Here is a 20,840-nt window from a genome sequence, read left to right as displayed (position 1 = left end):
CTTCAGGAAAGGCTGAATCCAGGGGTTCAGATAATGTCACTAGGGCTGTCTTTCTCATCCCTGACTCTTCTTTTTTAAAATTTCATCTTGCCTTTTGTTGTACTGGCTTCTACTGTGTGTGTGTGTGTGTGTGTGTGTGTGTGTGTAGCAGTAGTTGCCTTTAAATATTTAAACACACAAAGATAAGACTTTTTTTTATTTTTTATTTTTTTTAACAGGCAGAGTTAGACAGAGAGAGAGAGACAGAGAGAAAGGTCTTCCTTTTTCCATTGGTTCACCCCCCAAATGGCCACCACGGCCGGCGCGTTGCGGCCAGCGCACTGTGTCGATCCGAAGCCAGGAGCCAGGTACTTCCTCCTGGTCTCCCATGCAGGTGCAAGGCACAAGGACCTGGGCCATCTTCCACTGCCTTCCCGGGCCACAGCAGAGAGCTGGACTGGAAGAGGAGCAACCAGGACAGAATCCGGTGCCCCAACTGGGACTAGAACCCGGGATGCTGGTGCCGCAGGTGGAGGATTAGCCTAGTGAGCCGCGGTGCCGGCCCTTGAGTTCGTCTATTAAACTAATTTTGTTTATATTGAAAGATGGGGAAAATGTTTATACCTTTTGGGTTATTTCTCCTTCATTTGTAAAACTGAAAAGAAAATTCATTCAATATTTTTAGTATGCCAGGCAATGTTTTAGGATATGTCGATAACTAAGGCAAAGTTATTGCACCTGTGACTTTTACAATCTCAAGATAGAAGAGGTGTTTTATAAAAGCATGTTTATGTAAGATTGTGAAAGTTAAAGGAAGGAAAGTCTATTGACTGTTTAAAACCAGAAGTTGTGGGACCAGTGCTGTGGTGTAGCGGTTAATGCTGCTGCCTACAGTGCCAGCATCCCATATGGGCATTGGTTGGAGTCCTGGCTGCTCCACTTCCCATCCACCTCCCTGCTAATATGCCTGGGAAAGAAGTGGAAGATGGCCCAACTGCTTGGGCACCTATACCCACTTGGGAAACCTGGAAGAAGCTCCAGGTTCCTGGCTTTAAATAGGCACAGCTCCAGCCATTGCAGCCATTAGAGGAGTGGACCAGTGGATGAAGACCTCCCTCTTTCTCTGCCTTTCTGTAACCCTGCCTTTCCAATAAATAAATAACTGTTTTTTAAAAAGAGAAAGAGACCAGAAGTTGTTTTAGTCTTTGCCTCTTGCTCTGAGAAAGGAAAGTAATTCAGCAATGATAGTGAAGAAACTGGCAGGTGATTTCACAACTTGACTGTCTGTACTAAAGACTGATGAGGATTTTCAGTTATTTATTTAGTTGAATCAAGACTAACTCTTCTTAAAATAATGAAGGAAAGTGTGCTTAGAGACTTTCATCTGATTTCTCCCTGAAAAACAGTTGGTGCTGAACAATGCTGTGAGGCATACTTTTGAAGAAACCAATATATGCTTAGCAAATGTGCGGTAGTTTTTTTTTTTTTTTTTTTTTTTTTAATTAATAGACTTTATTTTTTGTTCACAGCAAAACCAAGTAGAAAATACAGAGTTCCCACATACCACACACAGCCTCCCTCACCATGGAGGTGGTGCACAGTATGATAGAATGGTAGTTTTAACAGAGTGTTTTATCTTTGTATTTGTTCCTGATCTGTTTTATCAAAACATTAACTTTTTTCTTACATGATTGTTAAAGTCCTTTTTTGTTAACAATAACTCAGATTTTCTTAAATGCCCCTACTCAGGGGCATTTTTCCAGTATAATTTATTTTTTATTTATTTATCTGAGAGGTAGAGTTACAAACAGTGAGAGGGAGAGACAGAAAGGTCTTCCGTCCATTGGTTCACTCTCCAAATGGCCACAATGGCCGGAGCTTTGCCGATCCGAAGCAAGGAGCCAGGAGCTTCCTCCCAGTCTCCCACGCGGGTACAGGGGCTCAAGGAGTTGGGCCCTATTCTACTGCTTTCCTAGGCCACAGCAGAGAGCTGGATGAGAAGAGGAGCAACCAGGACTAGAACTGGTGCCCATATGGGATGCTGACACTGCAGGCAGAGGATTAACTTACTGCGCCATGGTGCCAACCCCTCCACTATAATTTTTATAACATAATTTTACTTCACAGAAAAATTAAATATCACAATTAATATTATTGACAAATGTCAACATTTCAGTTACATATGAATAGCTCTCTAAATTCAAAGTCTTTAATTTTTATTAGGATCTTGGCTTTTATTTTCTTCCTTTAAACTATCCTTACAGTGGTGGGATTAAAGTTGAAACCAGTGAATTTGCTACCTTTGTAAACATAAACTGTTACTGCTGTTTAAGCAGCTGTGATTAGGAAAAGCAGTTGAATTTACAAAAGAAATGAGATAGCTCTGCATTTTATTTTCTTCTCCCTTCCCCTGTTATCTCTGCTAATATTTTTTTTTTTACCATTTTAGATTAGAGAAATTCAGCAACTTGCTTCCTGTTTTCTCAAAGTAAGACTTTTAAGACTATAATTACTTGCTTCCTGAGATCTTCTGTTCAGTCAGGAATATTTCCAGATACCAAAATTAATTGCTATGAGTAATATTTATATTACAGTCATTAAATGACTCACATTAACCTTTTTTTTTTAACCTTTTCATCAGTTCTGAAATCTTTGGTGTTTTCAGATTTTGTAATTGAATAAGGATATCTTTTTTAGATTGTGTAGTCCTGTGTTCTAACATAAGGTGGCAGCATTGAAATAATGTTCAGTGGCATAATAAATGTGTAGCTGTTTTGGTCAGTTATCTCATTATAAAGAGAGGAACTTGGTCCTTTAAGTTTTTAGAAATGTGTGCAGATTCTAGGTCTTCTTGCTACAACTTTATGATGTCAGGGTTCCATGAATTTTAACCAGGAGTACCAGGAATCTCTCCTAGTATAAGTTGCTGAGAACTACTGCCTAAATAATGTAAAAATTTAAATAACTGTCCTGGCTATATTTGAGCTCAGGTTCAAATGTGCAGTTGCTTTTGGGTAGGTAAGTTTTGATTCCCACTAGGTTGTAGATTTGTCTAAGACATTGTTGCCTCAGTACCTAGAACAATGCATGTGATATAGTTGGTGCTTCCTGTATGTAGTGAAGGAGTATCTACCATTTCTCTGTCTCTCTTACAGTTCTATTGTAGTTGATGTTTCTGTCATCTTCCAAGAAATCCAAGCCACAAATCTACAAATCATTCTTGGCTCCAGCTTCTGCATCTTCTTTATCTCTCATTACATTTTTCCTTTCCAGTTTATGTCAGTACCTTTTACTTTCCTTCATCCTAGTTGCTACCACCTTAGTTCATATTAGTGAACAGTGGCTGTCTTTTCAGTGCTTCCTGATTTCAGTGGTAACTCCTACTCTCCTCAAATACTGTCTGTTTTCTAGGATGTGGATCTGATTGTATCTGAATCCTGCATAGATCATACCATGACTCCCCATTGACTACCAGGATGCAGTCCTCTCACAGGTTTTATGATATTTTGCTGTGCTTTCTGAAGGTGACATTGATGATAGTGATTTTTTTTTTTAAAGATTTGAAAGACAGTCACAGGCCGGCGCTGCGGCTCACTTGGCTAATCATCTGCTTGCAGCGCCAGCACCCCGGGTTCTAGTCCCGGTTGGGGTGCCAGATTCTGTCCTGGTTGCTCCTCTTCCAGTCCAGCTCTCTGCTGTGGCCTGGGAAGGCAGTGGAGGATGGCCCAAGTGCTTGGGCCCTGCACCCGCATGGGAGACCGGGAGAAGCACCTGGCTCCTGGCTTCAGATCAGCACAGTGTGTGGGCCATAGCGGCCATTTGGGGAGTGAACCAATGGAAAAAGAAGACCTTTCTCTCTGTCTCTCTCTCTCTCACTGTCTAACTCTGCCTGTCAAAAAACAAAACAAAACAAAACAAAAAATCACAGAGAGGTGGTAGAGACAGAGTTCTTCCATCCACTGGTTCACTCCCCAAATGGCCGCAATGGTGGGAACTGAGCCTATCTGAAGCTAGAAGCCAGAAGCTTTTCCTGGGTGCAGGGACCCAAGGACTTGGGCCATCCTCCATTGCTTTCCCAGGTCATAGCAGAAAGCTGGAACAGAAGAGGAGCAGCCAGGACACAAACTGGTACCCATATGGGATGCTGGTGCTGCAAGTGGAGACAGCCTGTTACACCACAGTGTCAGCCTCCAATAGTGACTTTTTTTGTTTTTTGACAGGCAGAGTTAGACAATGAGAGAGAGAGAGAGAGAGAAAGGTCTTCCTTTTTTCTGTTGGTTCACCCCCCAAGTGGCCGCTACGGCCAGCACATTGCGCCGATCCAAAGCCAAGAGCCAGGTACTTCCTCCTGGTCTCCCATGTGGGTGCAGGGCCCAAGGACCTGGGCCATCCTCCACTGCCCTCCTGGGCCACAGCAGAGAGCTGGACTTGAAGAGGAGCAACCAGGACAGAATCCGGCACCCAACCGGGACTAGAACCTCGGGTGCTGGCGCCACAGGTGGAGGATTAGCCTAGTGAGCTGCGGCGCCGGCCAAATAGTGACTTTTAAAATATGTTAAAGGTTACTAATTTAGTTCATTAATTGTTTTTGGCAAATTTTACTTAGCACATTTCAAAATGATCAAGATGTAAGAGAGTGAGGGATGTGGGAAGTATCATTATGTTCTTAAAACTGTATATATGAAATACATAAACACATGAAATCTGTTCCTTTTATATAAATTATTAAGAAAAAATATTTATAAAATATATGTACAGTTTTAAGAACAATTAAGATGGGTATTTGGCATAGTTGTAAAATCTCCATTTGGAACACCCACATCCTAAATTGGAGTGTCTGGGTTCAAGTTCCAGCTGTACTGCTTTTTTTTTTTTTTTAAAGATTTATTTTATTTATTTGAAAGAGTTACAGAGAGAGGTAGAGACAGAGAGAGAGGTCTTCCATCCGATGGTTCACTCCCCCATCGTCCACTGCTATCCAAGGCCATAACAGAGAGCTGGATCAGAAGAGGAGCAGCCGGGACTAGAACCAGCGCCCATACGGGATGCTTGCGCTTCAGGCCAGTGCGTTAACCCGCTGGGCCACAGCGCCAGCCCTCCAGCTGTACTTCTGATTTCTATTTCTGGCATATGCATACCCTGGGACACAGCAGGTGATGGTTCAAGTTGCTGCCACCGATGTGAGTTCTTGGCTCCTAACTTTGGCTTGAGCCTGCTCGGGCTGTTGGAGGCATTTGGGGAGTCAACCAACAAGTTGGAACTCTCTCTGTCTTGTCTTTCTCTGTCTCTTGAATAATTTTTTTTAAAGGAACAATTATAAAGTGAACAGTTACATATATATTAACCAGGTCAAGAAATGGAACACCTAGTACACCTCTTGGTACAACTTTCAGTATATTAAGAAAGAATATCATACAATTCTGCCTTTATATTAATGGAACCCTACTGTATGTGTTGTTTTACCTTCTTTCACTCAGTATGGTATTTGCTTATTAAATGCATATTATTGTGGATAGCCAAAAGTTGTTTAACTTTAGTGTATTGTTATATTAATTATTCATTATTTCTACAGTTATTTTCCCTTCATACATATTTTTACTTATCTATTACTGAATTGTGTCCAACTTTTTTAGAATCACTTTCACATTTATTTCCATATCTATTTTTGCCATATTTGGGGAGTATGCCTATTCTTCATTGGTCCCAAGAGCAGAACCAGGAGACAAATCTTGTTTCACTTGACATGCACACATGTCCCATGATTTTTATTAATTATTGTTGATCCATAGTTTCATTTTTTCATTAACTGCTAGCACCATCTGACAATCACACAGGTAGAATTTGGTTGGAGAAGAATGATTAGAATATTCTGCAAGGAAGAGTATGGAGCAAGACTTGTGTGGGACTGAAAATGGGAGTGTTTGGGGGATGCTAAGTAAATTAATTTGATGGTTTGAATTGAGCAACATTTGTAAATAAGTCGTGCTAGGTACGGTTTTACCTGTGCCTCACCCATCAGAGTGTACTTGGCCTGTCTTGTAGATGCTGGCTTAAAACTTTTATTATTTCTCTCTTAATGTTTTTGTTGGCTTAAACATAGGTTTTGTGGGTTGTGAGATTAGTATGTAGACATCTCTCTCCTTAGTTAGGATACTGGCAGATAATATCTATTAATTTTTTAAGTTGGGCATATCTATTTAAATACAGAGCTTTTCTCAAGTTATTTTTGAGTATCCACTATGTTCAGATTATTATGTAGGTATAGACAGTAGAGGTTGTAGAAGTAGATGAATATATTTAAATTATCGCAAAAAACTTATGTCCATTTCAGAGGACTTATATAATAGCACTAAACAGGTAAAAACAGAAGTGATAAGGGAGGGTTCACTTGAACTACAGGGTTTGTTAAGGGTTTTATGGGAAAAATAGTGAAAAGGTTCATTAAGGGTTTTATGGGAAAAAATAGTGAAACTGTTCGTGAAAGGTTTTAAGGGAAAAATAGCCAAAGATTTTTTTACTAATCTCAACAAATCAGATCAGTCCTTAGTGTTTATTTTGGTGTAATTTTTTTACTGTTATTTTGAGGTATAATTGATATAATACTTCAAAAGTGAGCTGTACGTATTTACAGTGGGCAGTTTGATGTGTTTTTAACATATGTATACACTCATGAAATGGTCACCACATCAAAATCATCTTCTCCAAATATTTCTTTGTTTCCATTTTTAACTTTTAATTTCTAATCCATTTCCCATTCCCATTCTGAGCAACTGCTGATTTGCTTTCTGGCACTATAGATTACTCTATACTTTTTAGAATTTTATGTCTGGGAACCATTATAGTATATACATTTTTTGTTTGGCCTCTTTCACCCAGCATAATGATTATAGGATTCATCCATGTTGTTGGATATATGCATACCACATTCCTTTTTAAGACTGAGTGATATCTATTGTGTTAGATATATCTAACACAAATTGTTTTTGATAGATATTTGGGTTGTTTCTGCTTTGGGGCTATTACAAATAAAGCAGCTTAAATGTTCTAGGTCTTTGCATGGGTATGTGCTTCCATTTCTCTTGGATAAAGCCTAAGGATAGAATGGTTGAGTTATATGTAGGTTTTATGAGTTTTTTGTTTTGTTTCTTTTTTATTTTGGAGGCAGAGACAGAGGGATAGAGAGAAAACCAGATTGGGAAAGTTTCTGTCTGCTTGTTTACTCCCCAGATGCCTGCAGTGGCCACAGGTGGGCTGGGCTGAAGCCAAGTACTCAGAGCAGGTCTTCTACACAAGTAGCAGGAACCCAATTACTTATAACCATCATTGCTGCCTTCCAAGGTCTGCATTAACAGGATGCTGAAGTCAGGAGCTGGAGTGGAGTATTGAACCCAAGCCCTTCAATGTGGCATCTTAACTGGTATCTTAACCATTAGTCTAATACTTGCCCTTGTAGGTGTATCTTTAACTTTTTGTAAAACTTCTGAACTTTACCCATCAGTGTTTGAGAGTTTCAGTTGTTTCACATTCTGGCCAACTGTTACTATGGTAGGTCTTTAAAATTTTAGTCATTCTGCCGGCGCCGCGGCTCACAGGCTAATCCTCCGCCTAGCGGCGCCGGCACACCGGGTTCTAGTCCCGGTTGGGGCGCCGGATTCTGTCCCGGTTGCCCCTCTTCCAGGCCAGCTCTCTGCTGTGGCCAGGGAGTGCAGTGGAGGATGGCCCAGGTGCTTGGGCCCTGCACCCCATGGGAGACCAGGAAAAGCACCTGGCTCCTGGCTCCTGCCATCGGATCAGCACGGTGCGCCAGCTGCAGCACGCCGGCCGCGGCGGCCATTGGAGGGTGAACCAACGGCAAAGGAAGACCTTTCTCTCTGTCTCTCTCTTACTGTCCACTCTGCCTGTCCAAAAAAAAAAAAATTTTTTTTTAGTCATTCTAATCAGTGTTTAGTAGTACCTAATTTGGGTTTTAGTTTGCAAAACTAATGATAGCGTCTTCACATGTGTTTATTTACCATACATATTATCCACTGTGGTTAAGTGTGTTCAAATCATTTGCCCATTTTTAACTTGAGTTGTGTATGTTATTCATTATTTTTGTTGTAAGCATTTATTATATACTAGATATAGAAGTTGCTTGTTAGATTGGTGCTTTACACATATTTTTCATAGTCAGTGGTTTGCATTTTTGTTTTTAATGATATGTTTTGATTTTGTACTGCCATTGAGGAATTTCTTCCTGAGTATCTGTATGATATCCTTTGCATTTTGAGGTTTTCCTAGTCTGACTGAATGAACATATACTATTCCTGCCCCCTGTATTAGCTTTGAGAATTTTTCACTTGTTTTTTTCCAAATATTTTTCTCTAGATTTGTGATTTTATTATGGGCTTGTGCTGAGCGATATCAGCTGAAAACTTGAGGGAAGCCCCTACTGAACTTTGAGCTTTCTGTCCTGTAGCTCTCTTCTCTGGTATTATATTCTTGTCTAAATTCTCACTGCCGTCTCATGGTTGCCATACTGTTTAGGTTACACCTTCTTGTGTCTGCAAACTGTAGGCAGTAAGCTGGGGCACCTCATTTGCTCTCCTTCTCTCTTACTCTGTTGAGTGTCTAAAAGTAGTAGTTTAAAGCAGAACGGTAAGTCTGATCCCTTTACTCCATCTTGACTGGAAGCAAAAGCTGGTTTTGCGCGTGTGTATTTTTGCTTAAGAAAAAACTTTATGCTGGAGTCTTTTCAGTTCTACATTACTGTTAAGCTGTTGAATTGATATTTCTTCATATGCTCACTGGAGTTGATATTGCAATCAGAGGTATAAGAAAACTTAAATTTTGTTTATTGGTAATTTTCTTCCCAAAGCATCTCATATCTGCTGGTTCATATTGCTTGTTTGTGCACTTATATAAGTCTGGAAATTATGTGTTATTTGAAGCTGTATCTGATATGCCTGGATCATGTTTAAAAACATACTCTAAGTGATATCAGTTGAGTGTGAAACATGAATTAAGAGCTTAGAAAGATCTGAGTACATTTGAGGAAAACATGCAATTATTGGTTTTCTGGGTAAGCTTTTAAAATGATTTTTAAGTATTTTCTTTGTGTGTTTTACCTGCTTTTTGAACATACCCATTATAATCAACTCTGGTTTAACGATGTAATTTCAGACTTCAAAGTAAATATTGTTTTTACTTGGAGATTTTTGTAAAAGAGGGACAGAATTTGAAGAATTACATTCTAATCTTCCTGGGTAACATTAGGTCGTTCAACCATGTTGGGCCTCTTACTTCTTTTTTTTTTAAGATTTATTTTTATTTATTTAAAAGGCAGATAATGGAAGGAGAGACAGAGCTCTTCCATCCACTGGTTCACTCTCCAGATGGCCACAGTGGTTGGGGCTGAGCCGGGCTGAAGCCAGGAACTTGAAACTCCATCAATATCTGCACATGGGTATCAGTAGCCCAGGTACTTGGGCCATGTTCCACTGCTCTCCCTGGCACATTAGCAGGTAGCTGGATCTCATTCAGAGCAACTGGGACTCAAACCAGCACTATAGGCAGTGGCTTAACCACTGCACCTCGGCATCGGCCCCTGATTCTCCTATTTCTAAAATAAGGGGGATTGACCAGATCCCAGCCCTAAGAATTCTGTTTCTGTATATTCTTATAGATTATTCATTTCGCTTTCTTGCATTTGTATTGTTTACATTTTCCAAGTTTTTTAAACAAAATATACTTCTTTTAAAGTGGCTTTGTCCCAAGTTTAATGCTTTTGTGTTTTTAAATCAGAGTGAGAGATCAGAGTTAAAGATGTCCCATACCGTGCTTTTGTGTTCCCTGTTTATTGGGAATCTATTCTACTAAGAGTCCCAAAGTAAGAAGTCATTACAAGTGGTTAGGTGTAAGTTAAATTGAGAAATGTGACTAATAGAAGTCTGTTTGTTATTGGATCAGATTACAGAAAACACCAACAGAAACAAAGATTCATGAAAATAGGAAAGTTGAAAACAAATTATAGGACCTATGAATTCTTTATTTGGTGTTAAGTATATAAATTTAATACATTAGACATTTTAAATGCAGAATTTATTAGAATAAAAATGGTCAGTTTTCTGGAATACATGTGATTCAGGAGGTAAAACCAAAGTGGGATGGAATTAGAGGTGCATTATGTCTCAGGATGACAGATTCTAACATATAGCACAGAGGTTTTTGTTTAGAAGTCTGAACTTCTAAAGTTATATTCAGGTTTTTATGGCTGTGTGCGTTTCTCTTCTTACTCCTTTAGTCAAAATCTCAAGCTACTCGTAAGTTAAAAACCACCGATGCAGTGGATATTGAATATGCTTGATCACTGATTGCATTGCCAGACCCTCCTTAAAAAATCATATACATATTCATGTTAAAAGTTTGCATTGTGGGCCGGCGCCATGACTCACTTGGTTAATCCTCCACCTGCGGCGCCAGCATCCCATATGGGCGCCGGGTTCTATTCCTGGTTGCTCCTCTTCCAGTCCAGCTCTCTGCTGTGGCCTGGGAGGGCAGTGGAGGATGGCCCAGGTGCTTGGGCGCCTGCACCCGTATGGGAGACCAGGAACAGGCTCCTGGCTTCGGATCGGCACAGCGCCGGTCATCGCGGCCATTTGGGGAGTGAACCAGTGGAAGGAAGACCTTAAAGAAAAAAAGAAGTTTGCATTGTTTTATTAAGAAAAAAGCTTGGTCTGTGTGGTCATGGCACCTTGAACCTCAACTCTGTTCATTGAATGGCAGCGTAAAAGAAGGCTACATGGGACTGTTGATAGAGTAGAATATATTAATCTTTGTATTCCCAGCAATTTTATGACAAAATTATATGTATAGAGTCATATAAAAAGTAATTTGTTTCACATTCCTCCCCTTTTTGTCCTCTTACCTACTTCATCTTTCTGTCTCCCCCACACACATGCATCCCCAAACCATAAACATATTTCTTCCTTACTCCCTCATTCACATACATGCTCACACCGATTTGCTGCCACCAGTATTATGTCTAATTATAGACAATTTTGGCTTCGGAGAATATTAGGAATGAAATCCAGAGAAGTGTTTATGCTATGCTTGGGGTTTCAGTGTTTTTAAAGAGAAATGGGATATGACTCTTTCATATAGTGAGTAGGCCTTACCAACTGGCATATATCAGTTCCTAAGAAATGGCTTAGAACCAAATTAAATTCTGTGGCAGATTTACTGTGGGGGCCAGCGCTGTGGCTTAGCGGGTAAAGCCGCCTCCTGCGATGCCGGCATCTCATATGGGTGCCGGTTTGAGTCATGGCTGCTCCACTTCCTATCCAGCTCTCTACTGTGGCCTAGGAAAGCAGTAGAAAATGGCCCAAGTCCTTGGACCCCCGCATCTGCATGGGAGACCCGGAGGAGGCTCCTGGCTTTGGATCAGCGCAGCTCGGACCATTGTGACCATTTAGGGAGTGAACCAGCGGATGGAAAACCCCCTCCCTCCCTCCCTCCCTCTCTCCCTCTCTCCCTCTCTCTCTTTCTCTCTTTCTCTCTCTCTGCCTCTACCTCTAATTCTGCCTTTCAAATAAATACAAAAATCTTAAAAGAAAAAAGATTTACTGTGAGTTATGGCACAAAGCAAAGAGTAGCTGTGTTCCTAGAAATTAAATCAAGCCACTTTCTTGCAGAAATTACTGATTTACTTTGTAAAAACTTGGCAAATACTTGTTATGAAATTGGATAATAATTAAATACCCTTGTATATTTGCTTTGAGATGTTTAGAGTTAATAAAAAAAAAAAAGCCTTGTTGTAAGTGTGCATATACATGCAAACCCCACAACTCTTTCAGCTTCCAGTAGTAGAATGATCCAAGTCCCAATTTTAGGTGTTCACATATAATTTAAAATAGAAATACGGTATGTTTTTCCATTTGACACTAATGCCACTTAACTTTGCCAAAGAAAACAGAAATTTGAGTAAAGTCTTATAAAAGGACAAACAGGTATAAGCATGTGCAGCTGTTTAAGAGGGATTATATTAACCCTTTAGAGGAAACATATACTTCTTTTGGTCACCAATATTTCCATGGAAGTAGTTAATTTTTTTTTTTTTTTTTTTTTTGACAGAGTGGATAGTGAGAGAGAGAGACAGAGAGAAAGGTCTTCCTTTGCCGTTGGTTCACCCTCGAATGGCCGCCACGGCTGGCGCGCTGCGGCCGGTGCACCACGCTGATCCGAAGGCAGGAGCCAGGTACTTCTCCTGGTCTCCCATGGGGTGCAGGGCCCAAGCACTTGGGCCATCCTCCACTGCCTTCCTGGGCCACAGCAGAGAGCTGGCCTGGAAGAGGGGCAACCAGGAAAGAATCCGGTGCCCCGACCAGGACTAGAACCCGGTGTGCCGGCGCCGCTAGGCGGAGGATTAGCCTATTGAGCCGTGGCACCGGCCGTAGTTAATTTTTAATATACCAGAGTTTGATATTTTGCTAGTTGAGATTCAAACAATGTATAGTAGGAGTCAGTGTACTGCTAAGTCATTCTTGCTTATAATAAAAGCATTGTTACATTCTTATTGTAAATGGACCCCTGATTTAAGAGGGCTCTTCAAAAAACTTGTGGGAAAAACAAATTAGAAGTTAAGTTTGGGGCAGGCGTTTGGTGCAACAGTTAAGATTGTCTCTTGGGGTGCCCACATCCCATGTGAGAATGCCAGGCCTAGGTTTGAATTTTGACTCTGCTACTGACTCCAGCTTCCTGCTAATGGGTACTCAGGGAGGCAGCTGGTGATGGCTCAAGTCCTTAGGTCCCTGCCAACCACATGGGAGGCCTAGATTGAGTTCCCAACACCTGTTTTAAACCTGGCCCAGCTCTAGCTGTTGAAGACATTTGAGGAGTGAACCACTGGATAGAAGCTCTGTCTCTGTCTCCTTGTCTTACAAATAAAAAATAATTTAAAAATTTTAAAGTTTATTTTGGTGCCAAAATTTCTGAAACCATGCATAGTTTCCATGAACCTTTGGTGTATTCTTGTATAGTTTTAAATGGCAGAAAATGTTTGGCTAAGTTCTTGAATTTTATACCTCAAAATTATGAGTTAGTTTTTTTTTTTTTAAGATTTGTTTGTTTATTCAAAAGTCAGAGTTACACAGAGAGAGGAGAAGCAGAGAGAGAGAGGTCTTCATCTGCTGGTTCACTCCCCAGATGGCCACAACAGCCAGAGCTGCTCCGATCTGAAACCAGGAGCTTCTTCGGGTCTCCCATGCGGGTGCAGGGGCCCTAGGACTTGGGCCATCTTCCACTGCTATCCCAAGCCACAGCAGAGAGCTGGATCGAAAGTGGAGCAGCTGGGGCTCGAACTGGCTCCCATATGGGATGCTGGTATTGCAGGCGGTGGCTTTACCCGCCATGCCATAGCACCGGTCCCCTGAGTTAGTTCTTATAGTTTCTTGGGAGGCTTGAGGAAGAAGGCTGTTTTCTTGGGGATAATAAAAATTGCTTTGTTGTCTTTATTCTAGTTTTCACTCAAACCACTAAGGATTAAGAAATTGAATTTGGAGTAGGAAAAACAAAATAGTGAAGAAAAATGTTTTAGCCTTCAATTATTTAAATCCCAAGTTATTAATTGGAAGTCAAACACCTTTTGTATTCCAAAACAGGGTCTAAAACATTTTGTAATTTTCAGTTAAATTGTTAGGAGGCTTGGAGCTATTGATCTATCTTCCAATACACTGTTTAATATAGCACTGAATAAATTATGCAAGTTGTCAATGAATGACTGATCAACTAATAGCTCTGCTAGTAATTGATTTATTTTTCTTCAATAAAGTTGCATAAACCAATGAGTTAGCTGCCTGTATTAATCAGTATGGGAAACATTCTTTTGTAAATGCAAAGCTTTTTTTTGTATATACTGCTGGGAATTGCTTCATTGTTTGACATCAAATGATAAGTTCAAAAAAATGGATATTTTGCCATGTTCAGTTAGAGTGCACAGTCTGATACAGGTTGACACATACCCGATGTATGCAGAATTAATAGGCTATTCAGATAGTGCAGCTTTAGTATGCTGCACCACGATACTGGCAACCCTGGAGTTCATAGATGGACTTGGGAGTCAGCAGTTTTGAAGCGTGTATATGGAATTTTAAGAATTTATTTTCCAGGTGCAGTCCCATCTAACTAAAATTTATCTTTACCTTGAATACTTGACAGCTGATAAAAACATAACTTGGGAGTGATAATGGGTCAAAAGTTATAAATGAAGTACTGTGTCAGTGTGGGAAAAAAATAAATTCCAAGTTATTTAGTGGAAATACTTTTGAGGTAAAGCAAAAAATACTTAACATTCTTTAAGTTGTGACTTCTTTAAGAGTGTGCTAAATTCTGCTTCTTAACCCTAAAACCTCAACCTAGACATTTAGTAAGTTCTGTTTTGTTTTCAAATGGTGAAATAAAAAGTTTTATTATAAAACTTATAATATATAAATATTCAAAAATAATTTTTGTCCCCATTAGGGTTTCCATTTAATGTTCATGTTGACAGGATATTTTATAAAGCATCTGTTAGTCAGCTGTTTGTTACTTTAACCAAAATACTCAAGAGAAGCTACTCAGGAAGGAATAAGGCTCATTTCAGGAGGTTCACAGTCCGTGCTCAGGCGGCCTCATAGGTTTAAGCATCTAGTAAGGCTGAAGAATGGCAGAGGGATGATCACGTGGTGAACCAGAAACAGGCTCTGCTTATTTAACCAACCCTGCCTCTAGTCCTGCCTTCTGAGATCATGCCTCCAGTGTACCCACACCTCCCCCTGCCATGAGACTCATCTCCTAGATGGCATAGCTATATCAAGCCTTCCACCTATAATCAATCCATCAACCATTTAACATTAATCCAATAAACATTAACATAAGGCTTTGGGGAACCGAATTGTATTCTAAGCATAAAATAAATCATCCTTTATTTTATGAATTATTTTTTGAAATAAAATTTAACCCATGTTTGTAAATCTTCATTGTTGACATTTTTTAAAAAGTCATAAACCAAACCAATTAAACATTTTTATTCAATATCCATTAAAGATTTGTGTACGTGAATGTAGGAATAAATTTGTATATATATATATATATGGTATATATATTTTTGTGTTGCTTTATGATATACTTGACTAGTAATGATATTGTCATAAAGCAAAAAAAAAATACAGCATCATAATATTAATTCAGTGCATCTTATGTTACAGTGTGCACACACAGTCTTTATTACCAACCAGATTGAATTCATGGTGGGGAATATAAGGTAATGAGTGTTTTAGACACTGAGAGGGAGAAGCTGTCTAGATAACCTCACAGAGACATGATGTCTCTAATTTTAGGAAGCGGTTAGTCATGAAGTATGTTCCTGAAGCAAGATTTTTTTCTTTTCGTTCATCCTCTTATATCATTGATGATGAGTTTTTGTAGGACAGTATTTTTATTCAGTTTTTTTTTCTTGCTGTGTATTCATTTTGGATTTAAAAACCTGAGGAATGGGTCTTTGCTTTTTTTTATATTCTTGGAGAAGAATCTATGCCTTATTTAAGAAATAATCCATTTTCTTATTCTGTAGGATTTAACATGAGAATATAGTCCTCTTCAACTAGTATGTCGAAATACCATGTTTCTCCACTCAGATAAAAACTGATTTGATTCTAAACGATTTAAAATCCGCAGTGGTTTGAAAGTAAACTTTGGGGCTGGTGCTGCGGCTCACTAGGCTAATCCTCTGCCTGTGGCGCCGGCACACCGGGTTCTAGTCCCAGTTGCTCCTCTTCAAGGCCAGCTCTCTGCTGTGGCCTGGGAAGGCAGTGAAGGATGGCCCAAGTGCTTGGGCCCTGCACCCACATGGGAGACCAGGAGGAAGCACCTGGTTCCTGGCTTCGGATCTGCACAGCATGCCGGCCGTAGCGGCCATTGGGGGGTGAACCAACGGAAGGAAGACCTTTCTGTCTCTCTCTCTGTCTAACTCTGCCTGTCAAAAAAAAAGTAAACTTTGGAGCGCTAAATTCCTAAGTATTTGTTGTAGTCCAAATATACAAGTATTGTCTTACACAAGAAGGCATGAAGATTTTTCTTTTGGTGTAAATCGGGGGTGAGGCACCTTTTTTCTGCCAAGGGCCATTTTTACATTTATAACATCAGTCATGGGCCATACGAAATTATCAACTTAAAAATTAACCTAATTTACTGAATTTTGAATCCTTCCTGCAGTTGCCTTGGCAGGGCCAGACCACCAACTGATTTTGCAGATCTTAACCCTGTAAATTGTAGTTGTGAAACTTGATTATGCCATGCTTTTGAATTTGGATCTTTGGTACTTTAGGATAGCTGATGAGTTTTAAAATATATGAAAATATACCATTCAATCAAATGAATTTGTTACTTGAAACTATGTTTACATTTAAAGTATTACATACTGATATTTAATTTTATTTCTATTTTATTTGAAAAGCAGAGAGAGATTGAGGTGTTTCATCTGCTAGTTCACTCCCCAAATGCCTACAGCAACCAGGGCTGGACTAGACTAAAACCAGCAACTGAGAACTAAGTCAGTGTTTCCCATGTGGATGGAAGGGATCCACATATTTGAGCCATCACTGCTGTTTCCCAGGGTTCACATTAGCAGGAAATCTGCATTGGAAGTAGAACTAGGATTTGAACCAGGTACTCCACTATGGGATACTGGAATCCCAAGCAGCAACTTAACCAATGTGCCAGACACTTGCCCCCCTTATAAATCTATAGCAGGCTAATTTTTTAAGTTGATCATTTTTATGGCCTGCAAATGATATAAATACCTAAATGGTTCTTGACAGAAAAAAAGATTCCCCACCCCTGATTTAGAAGAAGGCCTGTGTAAGATTGCTTTTCTAATCTCACAAGCTCCTTTTCCCTATGTGTGTTCCATGCAGATATGTGTGGCGTTGCTTGCTTGCTTTTTTTTTTTTAAGATTCATTATATTTATTTGAAAGGCAGAATGTGTGTGTGTGTGTGTGTGAGAGAGAGAGAGAGAGAGAGAGAGAGAGAGAGAGAATCTTCCATCCACTGGTTCACTTCCCAAATGGCTGCAACAGCAAGGGCTGGGTCAGGCTGAAGCCAGGAACTGCATTCAGGTCTCCCATATGAGTGGAGGGGGCCCAAGCACTTGGGCCATCTTCAGCTGCTTTCTTAGGCACAGTGGTAGGGAGCTGGATTGGAAGTGGAGCGGTACCCATATGGGATGCCACCATTGCAGTTGGAAACTTAACCCATTATACCACAACACCAGCCCCTGGGAGTTGTTTTCTCAGGTTGCCTGGTTCTGTTCTCTCCCGCCTACTTTCATCCGAACTTACTGTTTCCTTTGTCTCTGCTATTCCCTTCCTGCTTGTCTTGATTCCATTCCCACTAGTTTCTATGTATTGTGGGCTCTGTGTTTGTGATGTTCACCAGGACCAGGTTTCTCCAAGTCCCTGGGCTAACCATAGGCCTGCCTTGCACTCACCAATACTAGAGTAGGCTAACAGCTTCCTGATTTCAGCTGCTCTCAGATTGACCCCTCTTACCTCACCCCCCACCCCACGCCTTTTCCGGCTAATACCTATTGGCTGTTTGGGGTTCTTCTGCCCTCAGATAGCTCAGATACTCTGGTTTCCCTCTGCTTTCTCCAACAAACCCACTGATAATACACAATTCTTGAGAATATGTGATGGCTAATAGGGAATACTTTTCCACCTTGTTGTTTGTAAATGTTTCCCATGGGTTTTGGGTTTTCAGTCTAGTTGCTCCAACCGTTTTTTGTGGGAAACCTAGAAGGTCTACAACTCCTGTGTCTGTCCTCTTAGAAAATCCGGATGCACTAAATTTATAACTTGATGTGGGGAGTGGTTGGCAAGAAGTCAGATGGCTGAGTTTGAATAATGAAGTTTACAAATTCTGTTTAAGAACAGGAATCATATTCTCTCTGTAAAAGTTGGAAAAAGACTAAGCAGCCATTCACTGCTTCTTATAAAAAGAAGCCTTTATCAGAAAAAAAATCATAGAAAAAAGCTTGAAGAAAAATAACTTAACTGATAGTGTTGAAAGCAGTTTGTGTTTCTGGCACCGAAAAGGCTCCTACTCTCAGTCACAGAGACAGGGTGTATTCACATGATATGCTGCATCTCTATCATTGTCTGGCTCTGTGCTAAAGTTTTTGTGCAGATCAGGTCTCGTAAACAGAGGATTACATGGATTACTATTCGTTGTTCAGACTTGGTCTTAACCAAAAAATTTACTGAATATTGTTTGTCCTTATTCCTTAAAAATAGTAGTAACATTTTAAATTTACTCTGATGGCTCTATGAAGTAGTCTGTTTACAAAGGGCCAATTTGCTTAGCTTCATTCACTGAAAGGCAGCTAGTATTGAAATGTATGTCTGCTTCAAGTTCTTTTATATGCAGGACTCTCTCTTTAAACATAAAGGATAATATACATGCACACTATTTTAGATGAATTTACATTACAGTGATCCTGGATTTTGAAACTTAACTTTCAATATAAAAAGTTCAGTTTTCAGCCGCACAGCCATCTGCTTGAGTTACATATAAGAAGATAAAAAGGTGGCCGGCGCCGCGGCTCACTAGGCTAATCCTCCGCCTAGCGGCGCCGGCACACCGGGTTCTAGTCCCGGTAGGGGCGCCGGATTCTGTCCCGGTTGCCCCTCTTCCAGGCCAGCCCTCTGCTGTGGCCAGGGAGTGCAGTGGAGGATGGCCCAGGTGCTTGGGCCCTGCACCCTATGGGAGACCAGGAAAAGCACCTGGCTCCTGGCTCCTGCCATCGGATCAGCGCGGTGCGCCGGCCGCAGCGCGCCAACCGCGGCGGCCATTGGAGGGTGAACCAACGGCAAAGGAAGACCTTTCTCTCTGTCTCTCTCTCTCACTGTCCACTCTGCCTGTCAAAAAAAAAAAAAAAAAAAAAAAAAAAGATAAAAAGGTGAGACTATTTAAACTTAAAAGAGAAGAAAATGGGCAAGTTGCATATGACTTCTAAGTGAGATATTATGTTCCATGCTTTGAATATATATATTCTTTGTTTTTTCTCAATTTTTCTTTGAAGGTCTCAACCGATTTCTTCTCCAGTCATTCTCCAGTTTGGTCATGCAGAGACCCTTCTACCACTGCTTTCTCTCATGGGCTACTTCAAAGACAAGGAGCCCCTGACAGCTTATAATTATAAGGAACAAATGCATCGGAAGTTCCGAAGTGGTCACATTGTACCTTATGCCTCAAACCTGATATTTGTGCTTTACCATTGTGAGAACGCTAAGACTCCTAAAGAACAATTCCAAGTGCAGATGTTGCTGAATGAAAAGGTGTTACCCTTGGCTCACTCACAGGAAACTGTTTCTTTGTATGAGGATCTGAAGAACTACTACAAGGACATCCTTCAGGGTTGTCAGAACAGTGAAGAATGTGAATTACCAAAGGTGAACAGTACATCTGATGAGCTGTAAGCCACTAGAGAAAACTTTTAATTCTTCACCAAACTGTAGGGGTGATTACATGCTTTTAAGAGGTAGGCAATCCTTTGATTACAGAGAATTTTCACATTTCTTGAGTATTTCTTTTCACAGAAAAATGTTTCTTTTTGGATCTGGACATGATATATAAGAAATGATTCTTCACTGGGGCAGCTTCTTAAAGAGAAAAATATCTATTTATTGAAACAGCTGGCACTGCAGATATTAACAGAAATGAAATTCTTCCTGTTTAAGAAACCTCACACTGAGATAGGAAGGATGTAATTTCAAAATGATACTTGAAAAATGCTTGAGTAACAATTAATAAAATATTAATTGAATGACTCATCATTTGATTGAACTGAGTCTAGGGACTACCAAATGTGCTAAAGTTCTTTTTGCCTTAGGTAGGACAATTCTGGTATTAATTGTCTGTGTTAATCAGAAATGTTGTGATAAACCGAGTATTACTTGGGAAGAAAGCTAACATCTTTCTAGATGAGAGTTTGAAACTTACAGAGCAGAGTCTGATTTAAAGAGACGCTTTCACTGGAGCAAGATAAAAAGTATAATGTGTTTGTTGGTAGTATTTGTAAAACATTTGAATACTTTTTCAATAATTCCTTAAAGCTTCTAATAGGTCTTAGGTTGTCTTAAATTATCATACCACTTTTACAGAGATAGCAGTGGAAGGACAAACAGAACAGTTACCAACAAGTCAGATGGATGGAATCAAAGTTTCTTAAATCTATTGCTTAGCTATCTTTTCTGTTGTTACTGGCTTCTGTTTTTATATTTTGCTTTATGAAATGTATCTTTTGCTTGTTTGATTTTTTTTTAATAAAGACTTCATTATGGCTGGCTTTGTTTTCACAGATTTGAACCTATCTCAAAGAAGTAGTTCTGAGTTCTGTCAAATACCATGAGACTGTTACAATAATAAAATTCTTGTGACTTTACTAACACAGTTTTTTTCTGCTGTCCTTTTTGAATTTTAATCAATAAAGGGTTGGCATTTCAAGTAGCTACGCAATCAGGCTTTTTAAGGCAGTTTTCTTCTAGTAAAATTTCCTCAAATAAATTGACTACTAATCCATTTTATTTTATTTTAATTCATGGTCATTTTAAAGATATATTTTAAAGAGAGTTTTAGGATTTTTGTATTAAAATGTGGTTACTCTTATCAAACAATTTACAGTAAAATTTCAGTTTAATTTACTGCATGAGTTTTTCAGAGTTTACTTTTGATTGGCCAGACCATAGGAAAACAAACACATATTAAGGATATGCATGTGTTTATGGACAAATTGTCATGTATGGCTAAAATTTGAGTACTTTCTGCCAAATTTCAGGGTAAAAATAGA

At 39.7% G+C, this 20,840-nt stretch overlaps 1 protein-coding gene across 5 annotated transcripts in view; it reads left to right on the top strand.

The window, feature by feature from the left end:
- MINPP1 (multiple inositol-polyphosphate phosphatase 1) overlaps positions 1-20,443 on the top strand; it is a 42,082-nt gene extending 21,639 nt beyond the window's left edge. For 4 of the 5 annotated variants that reach the window (XR_016222177.1, XM_051823324.3, XM_051823319.3 and 1 more), the window contains one exon: positions 19,074-20,443. Coding sequence is in view for 4 of the 5 variants with exons in the window: in XM_051823319.3 (XP_051679279.3) it covers positions 19,074-19,470 (397 nt within the window). In the remaining variant the exon portion in view is untranslated. Of the gene's footprint in view, positions 1-2,428; positions 2,468-19,073 lie in introns of all 5 variants that reach the window. The other variant, XM_017348780.4, reaches the window with a different exon arrangement.
- The last annotated feature ends 397 nt before the right edge of the window (positions 20,444-20,840 follow it).

Source organism: Oryctolagus cuniculus, chromosome 15 (assembly GCF_051225735.1).
Source record: "Oryctolagus cuniculus isolate XC-2025 breed Fujian yellow rabbit chromosome 15, ASM5122573v1, whole genome shotgun sequence".
Lineage (NCBI taxonomy): Eukaryota > Metazoa > Chordata > Mammalia > Lagomorpha > Leporidae > Oryctolagus > Oryctolagus cuniculus.
The sequence above is the reverse complement of the archived record's forward strand: the minus strand, read 5'-3'. Positions and strand labels throughout refer to the sequence as shown.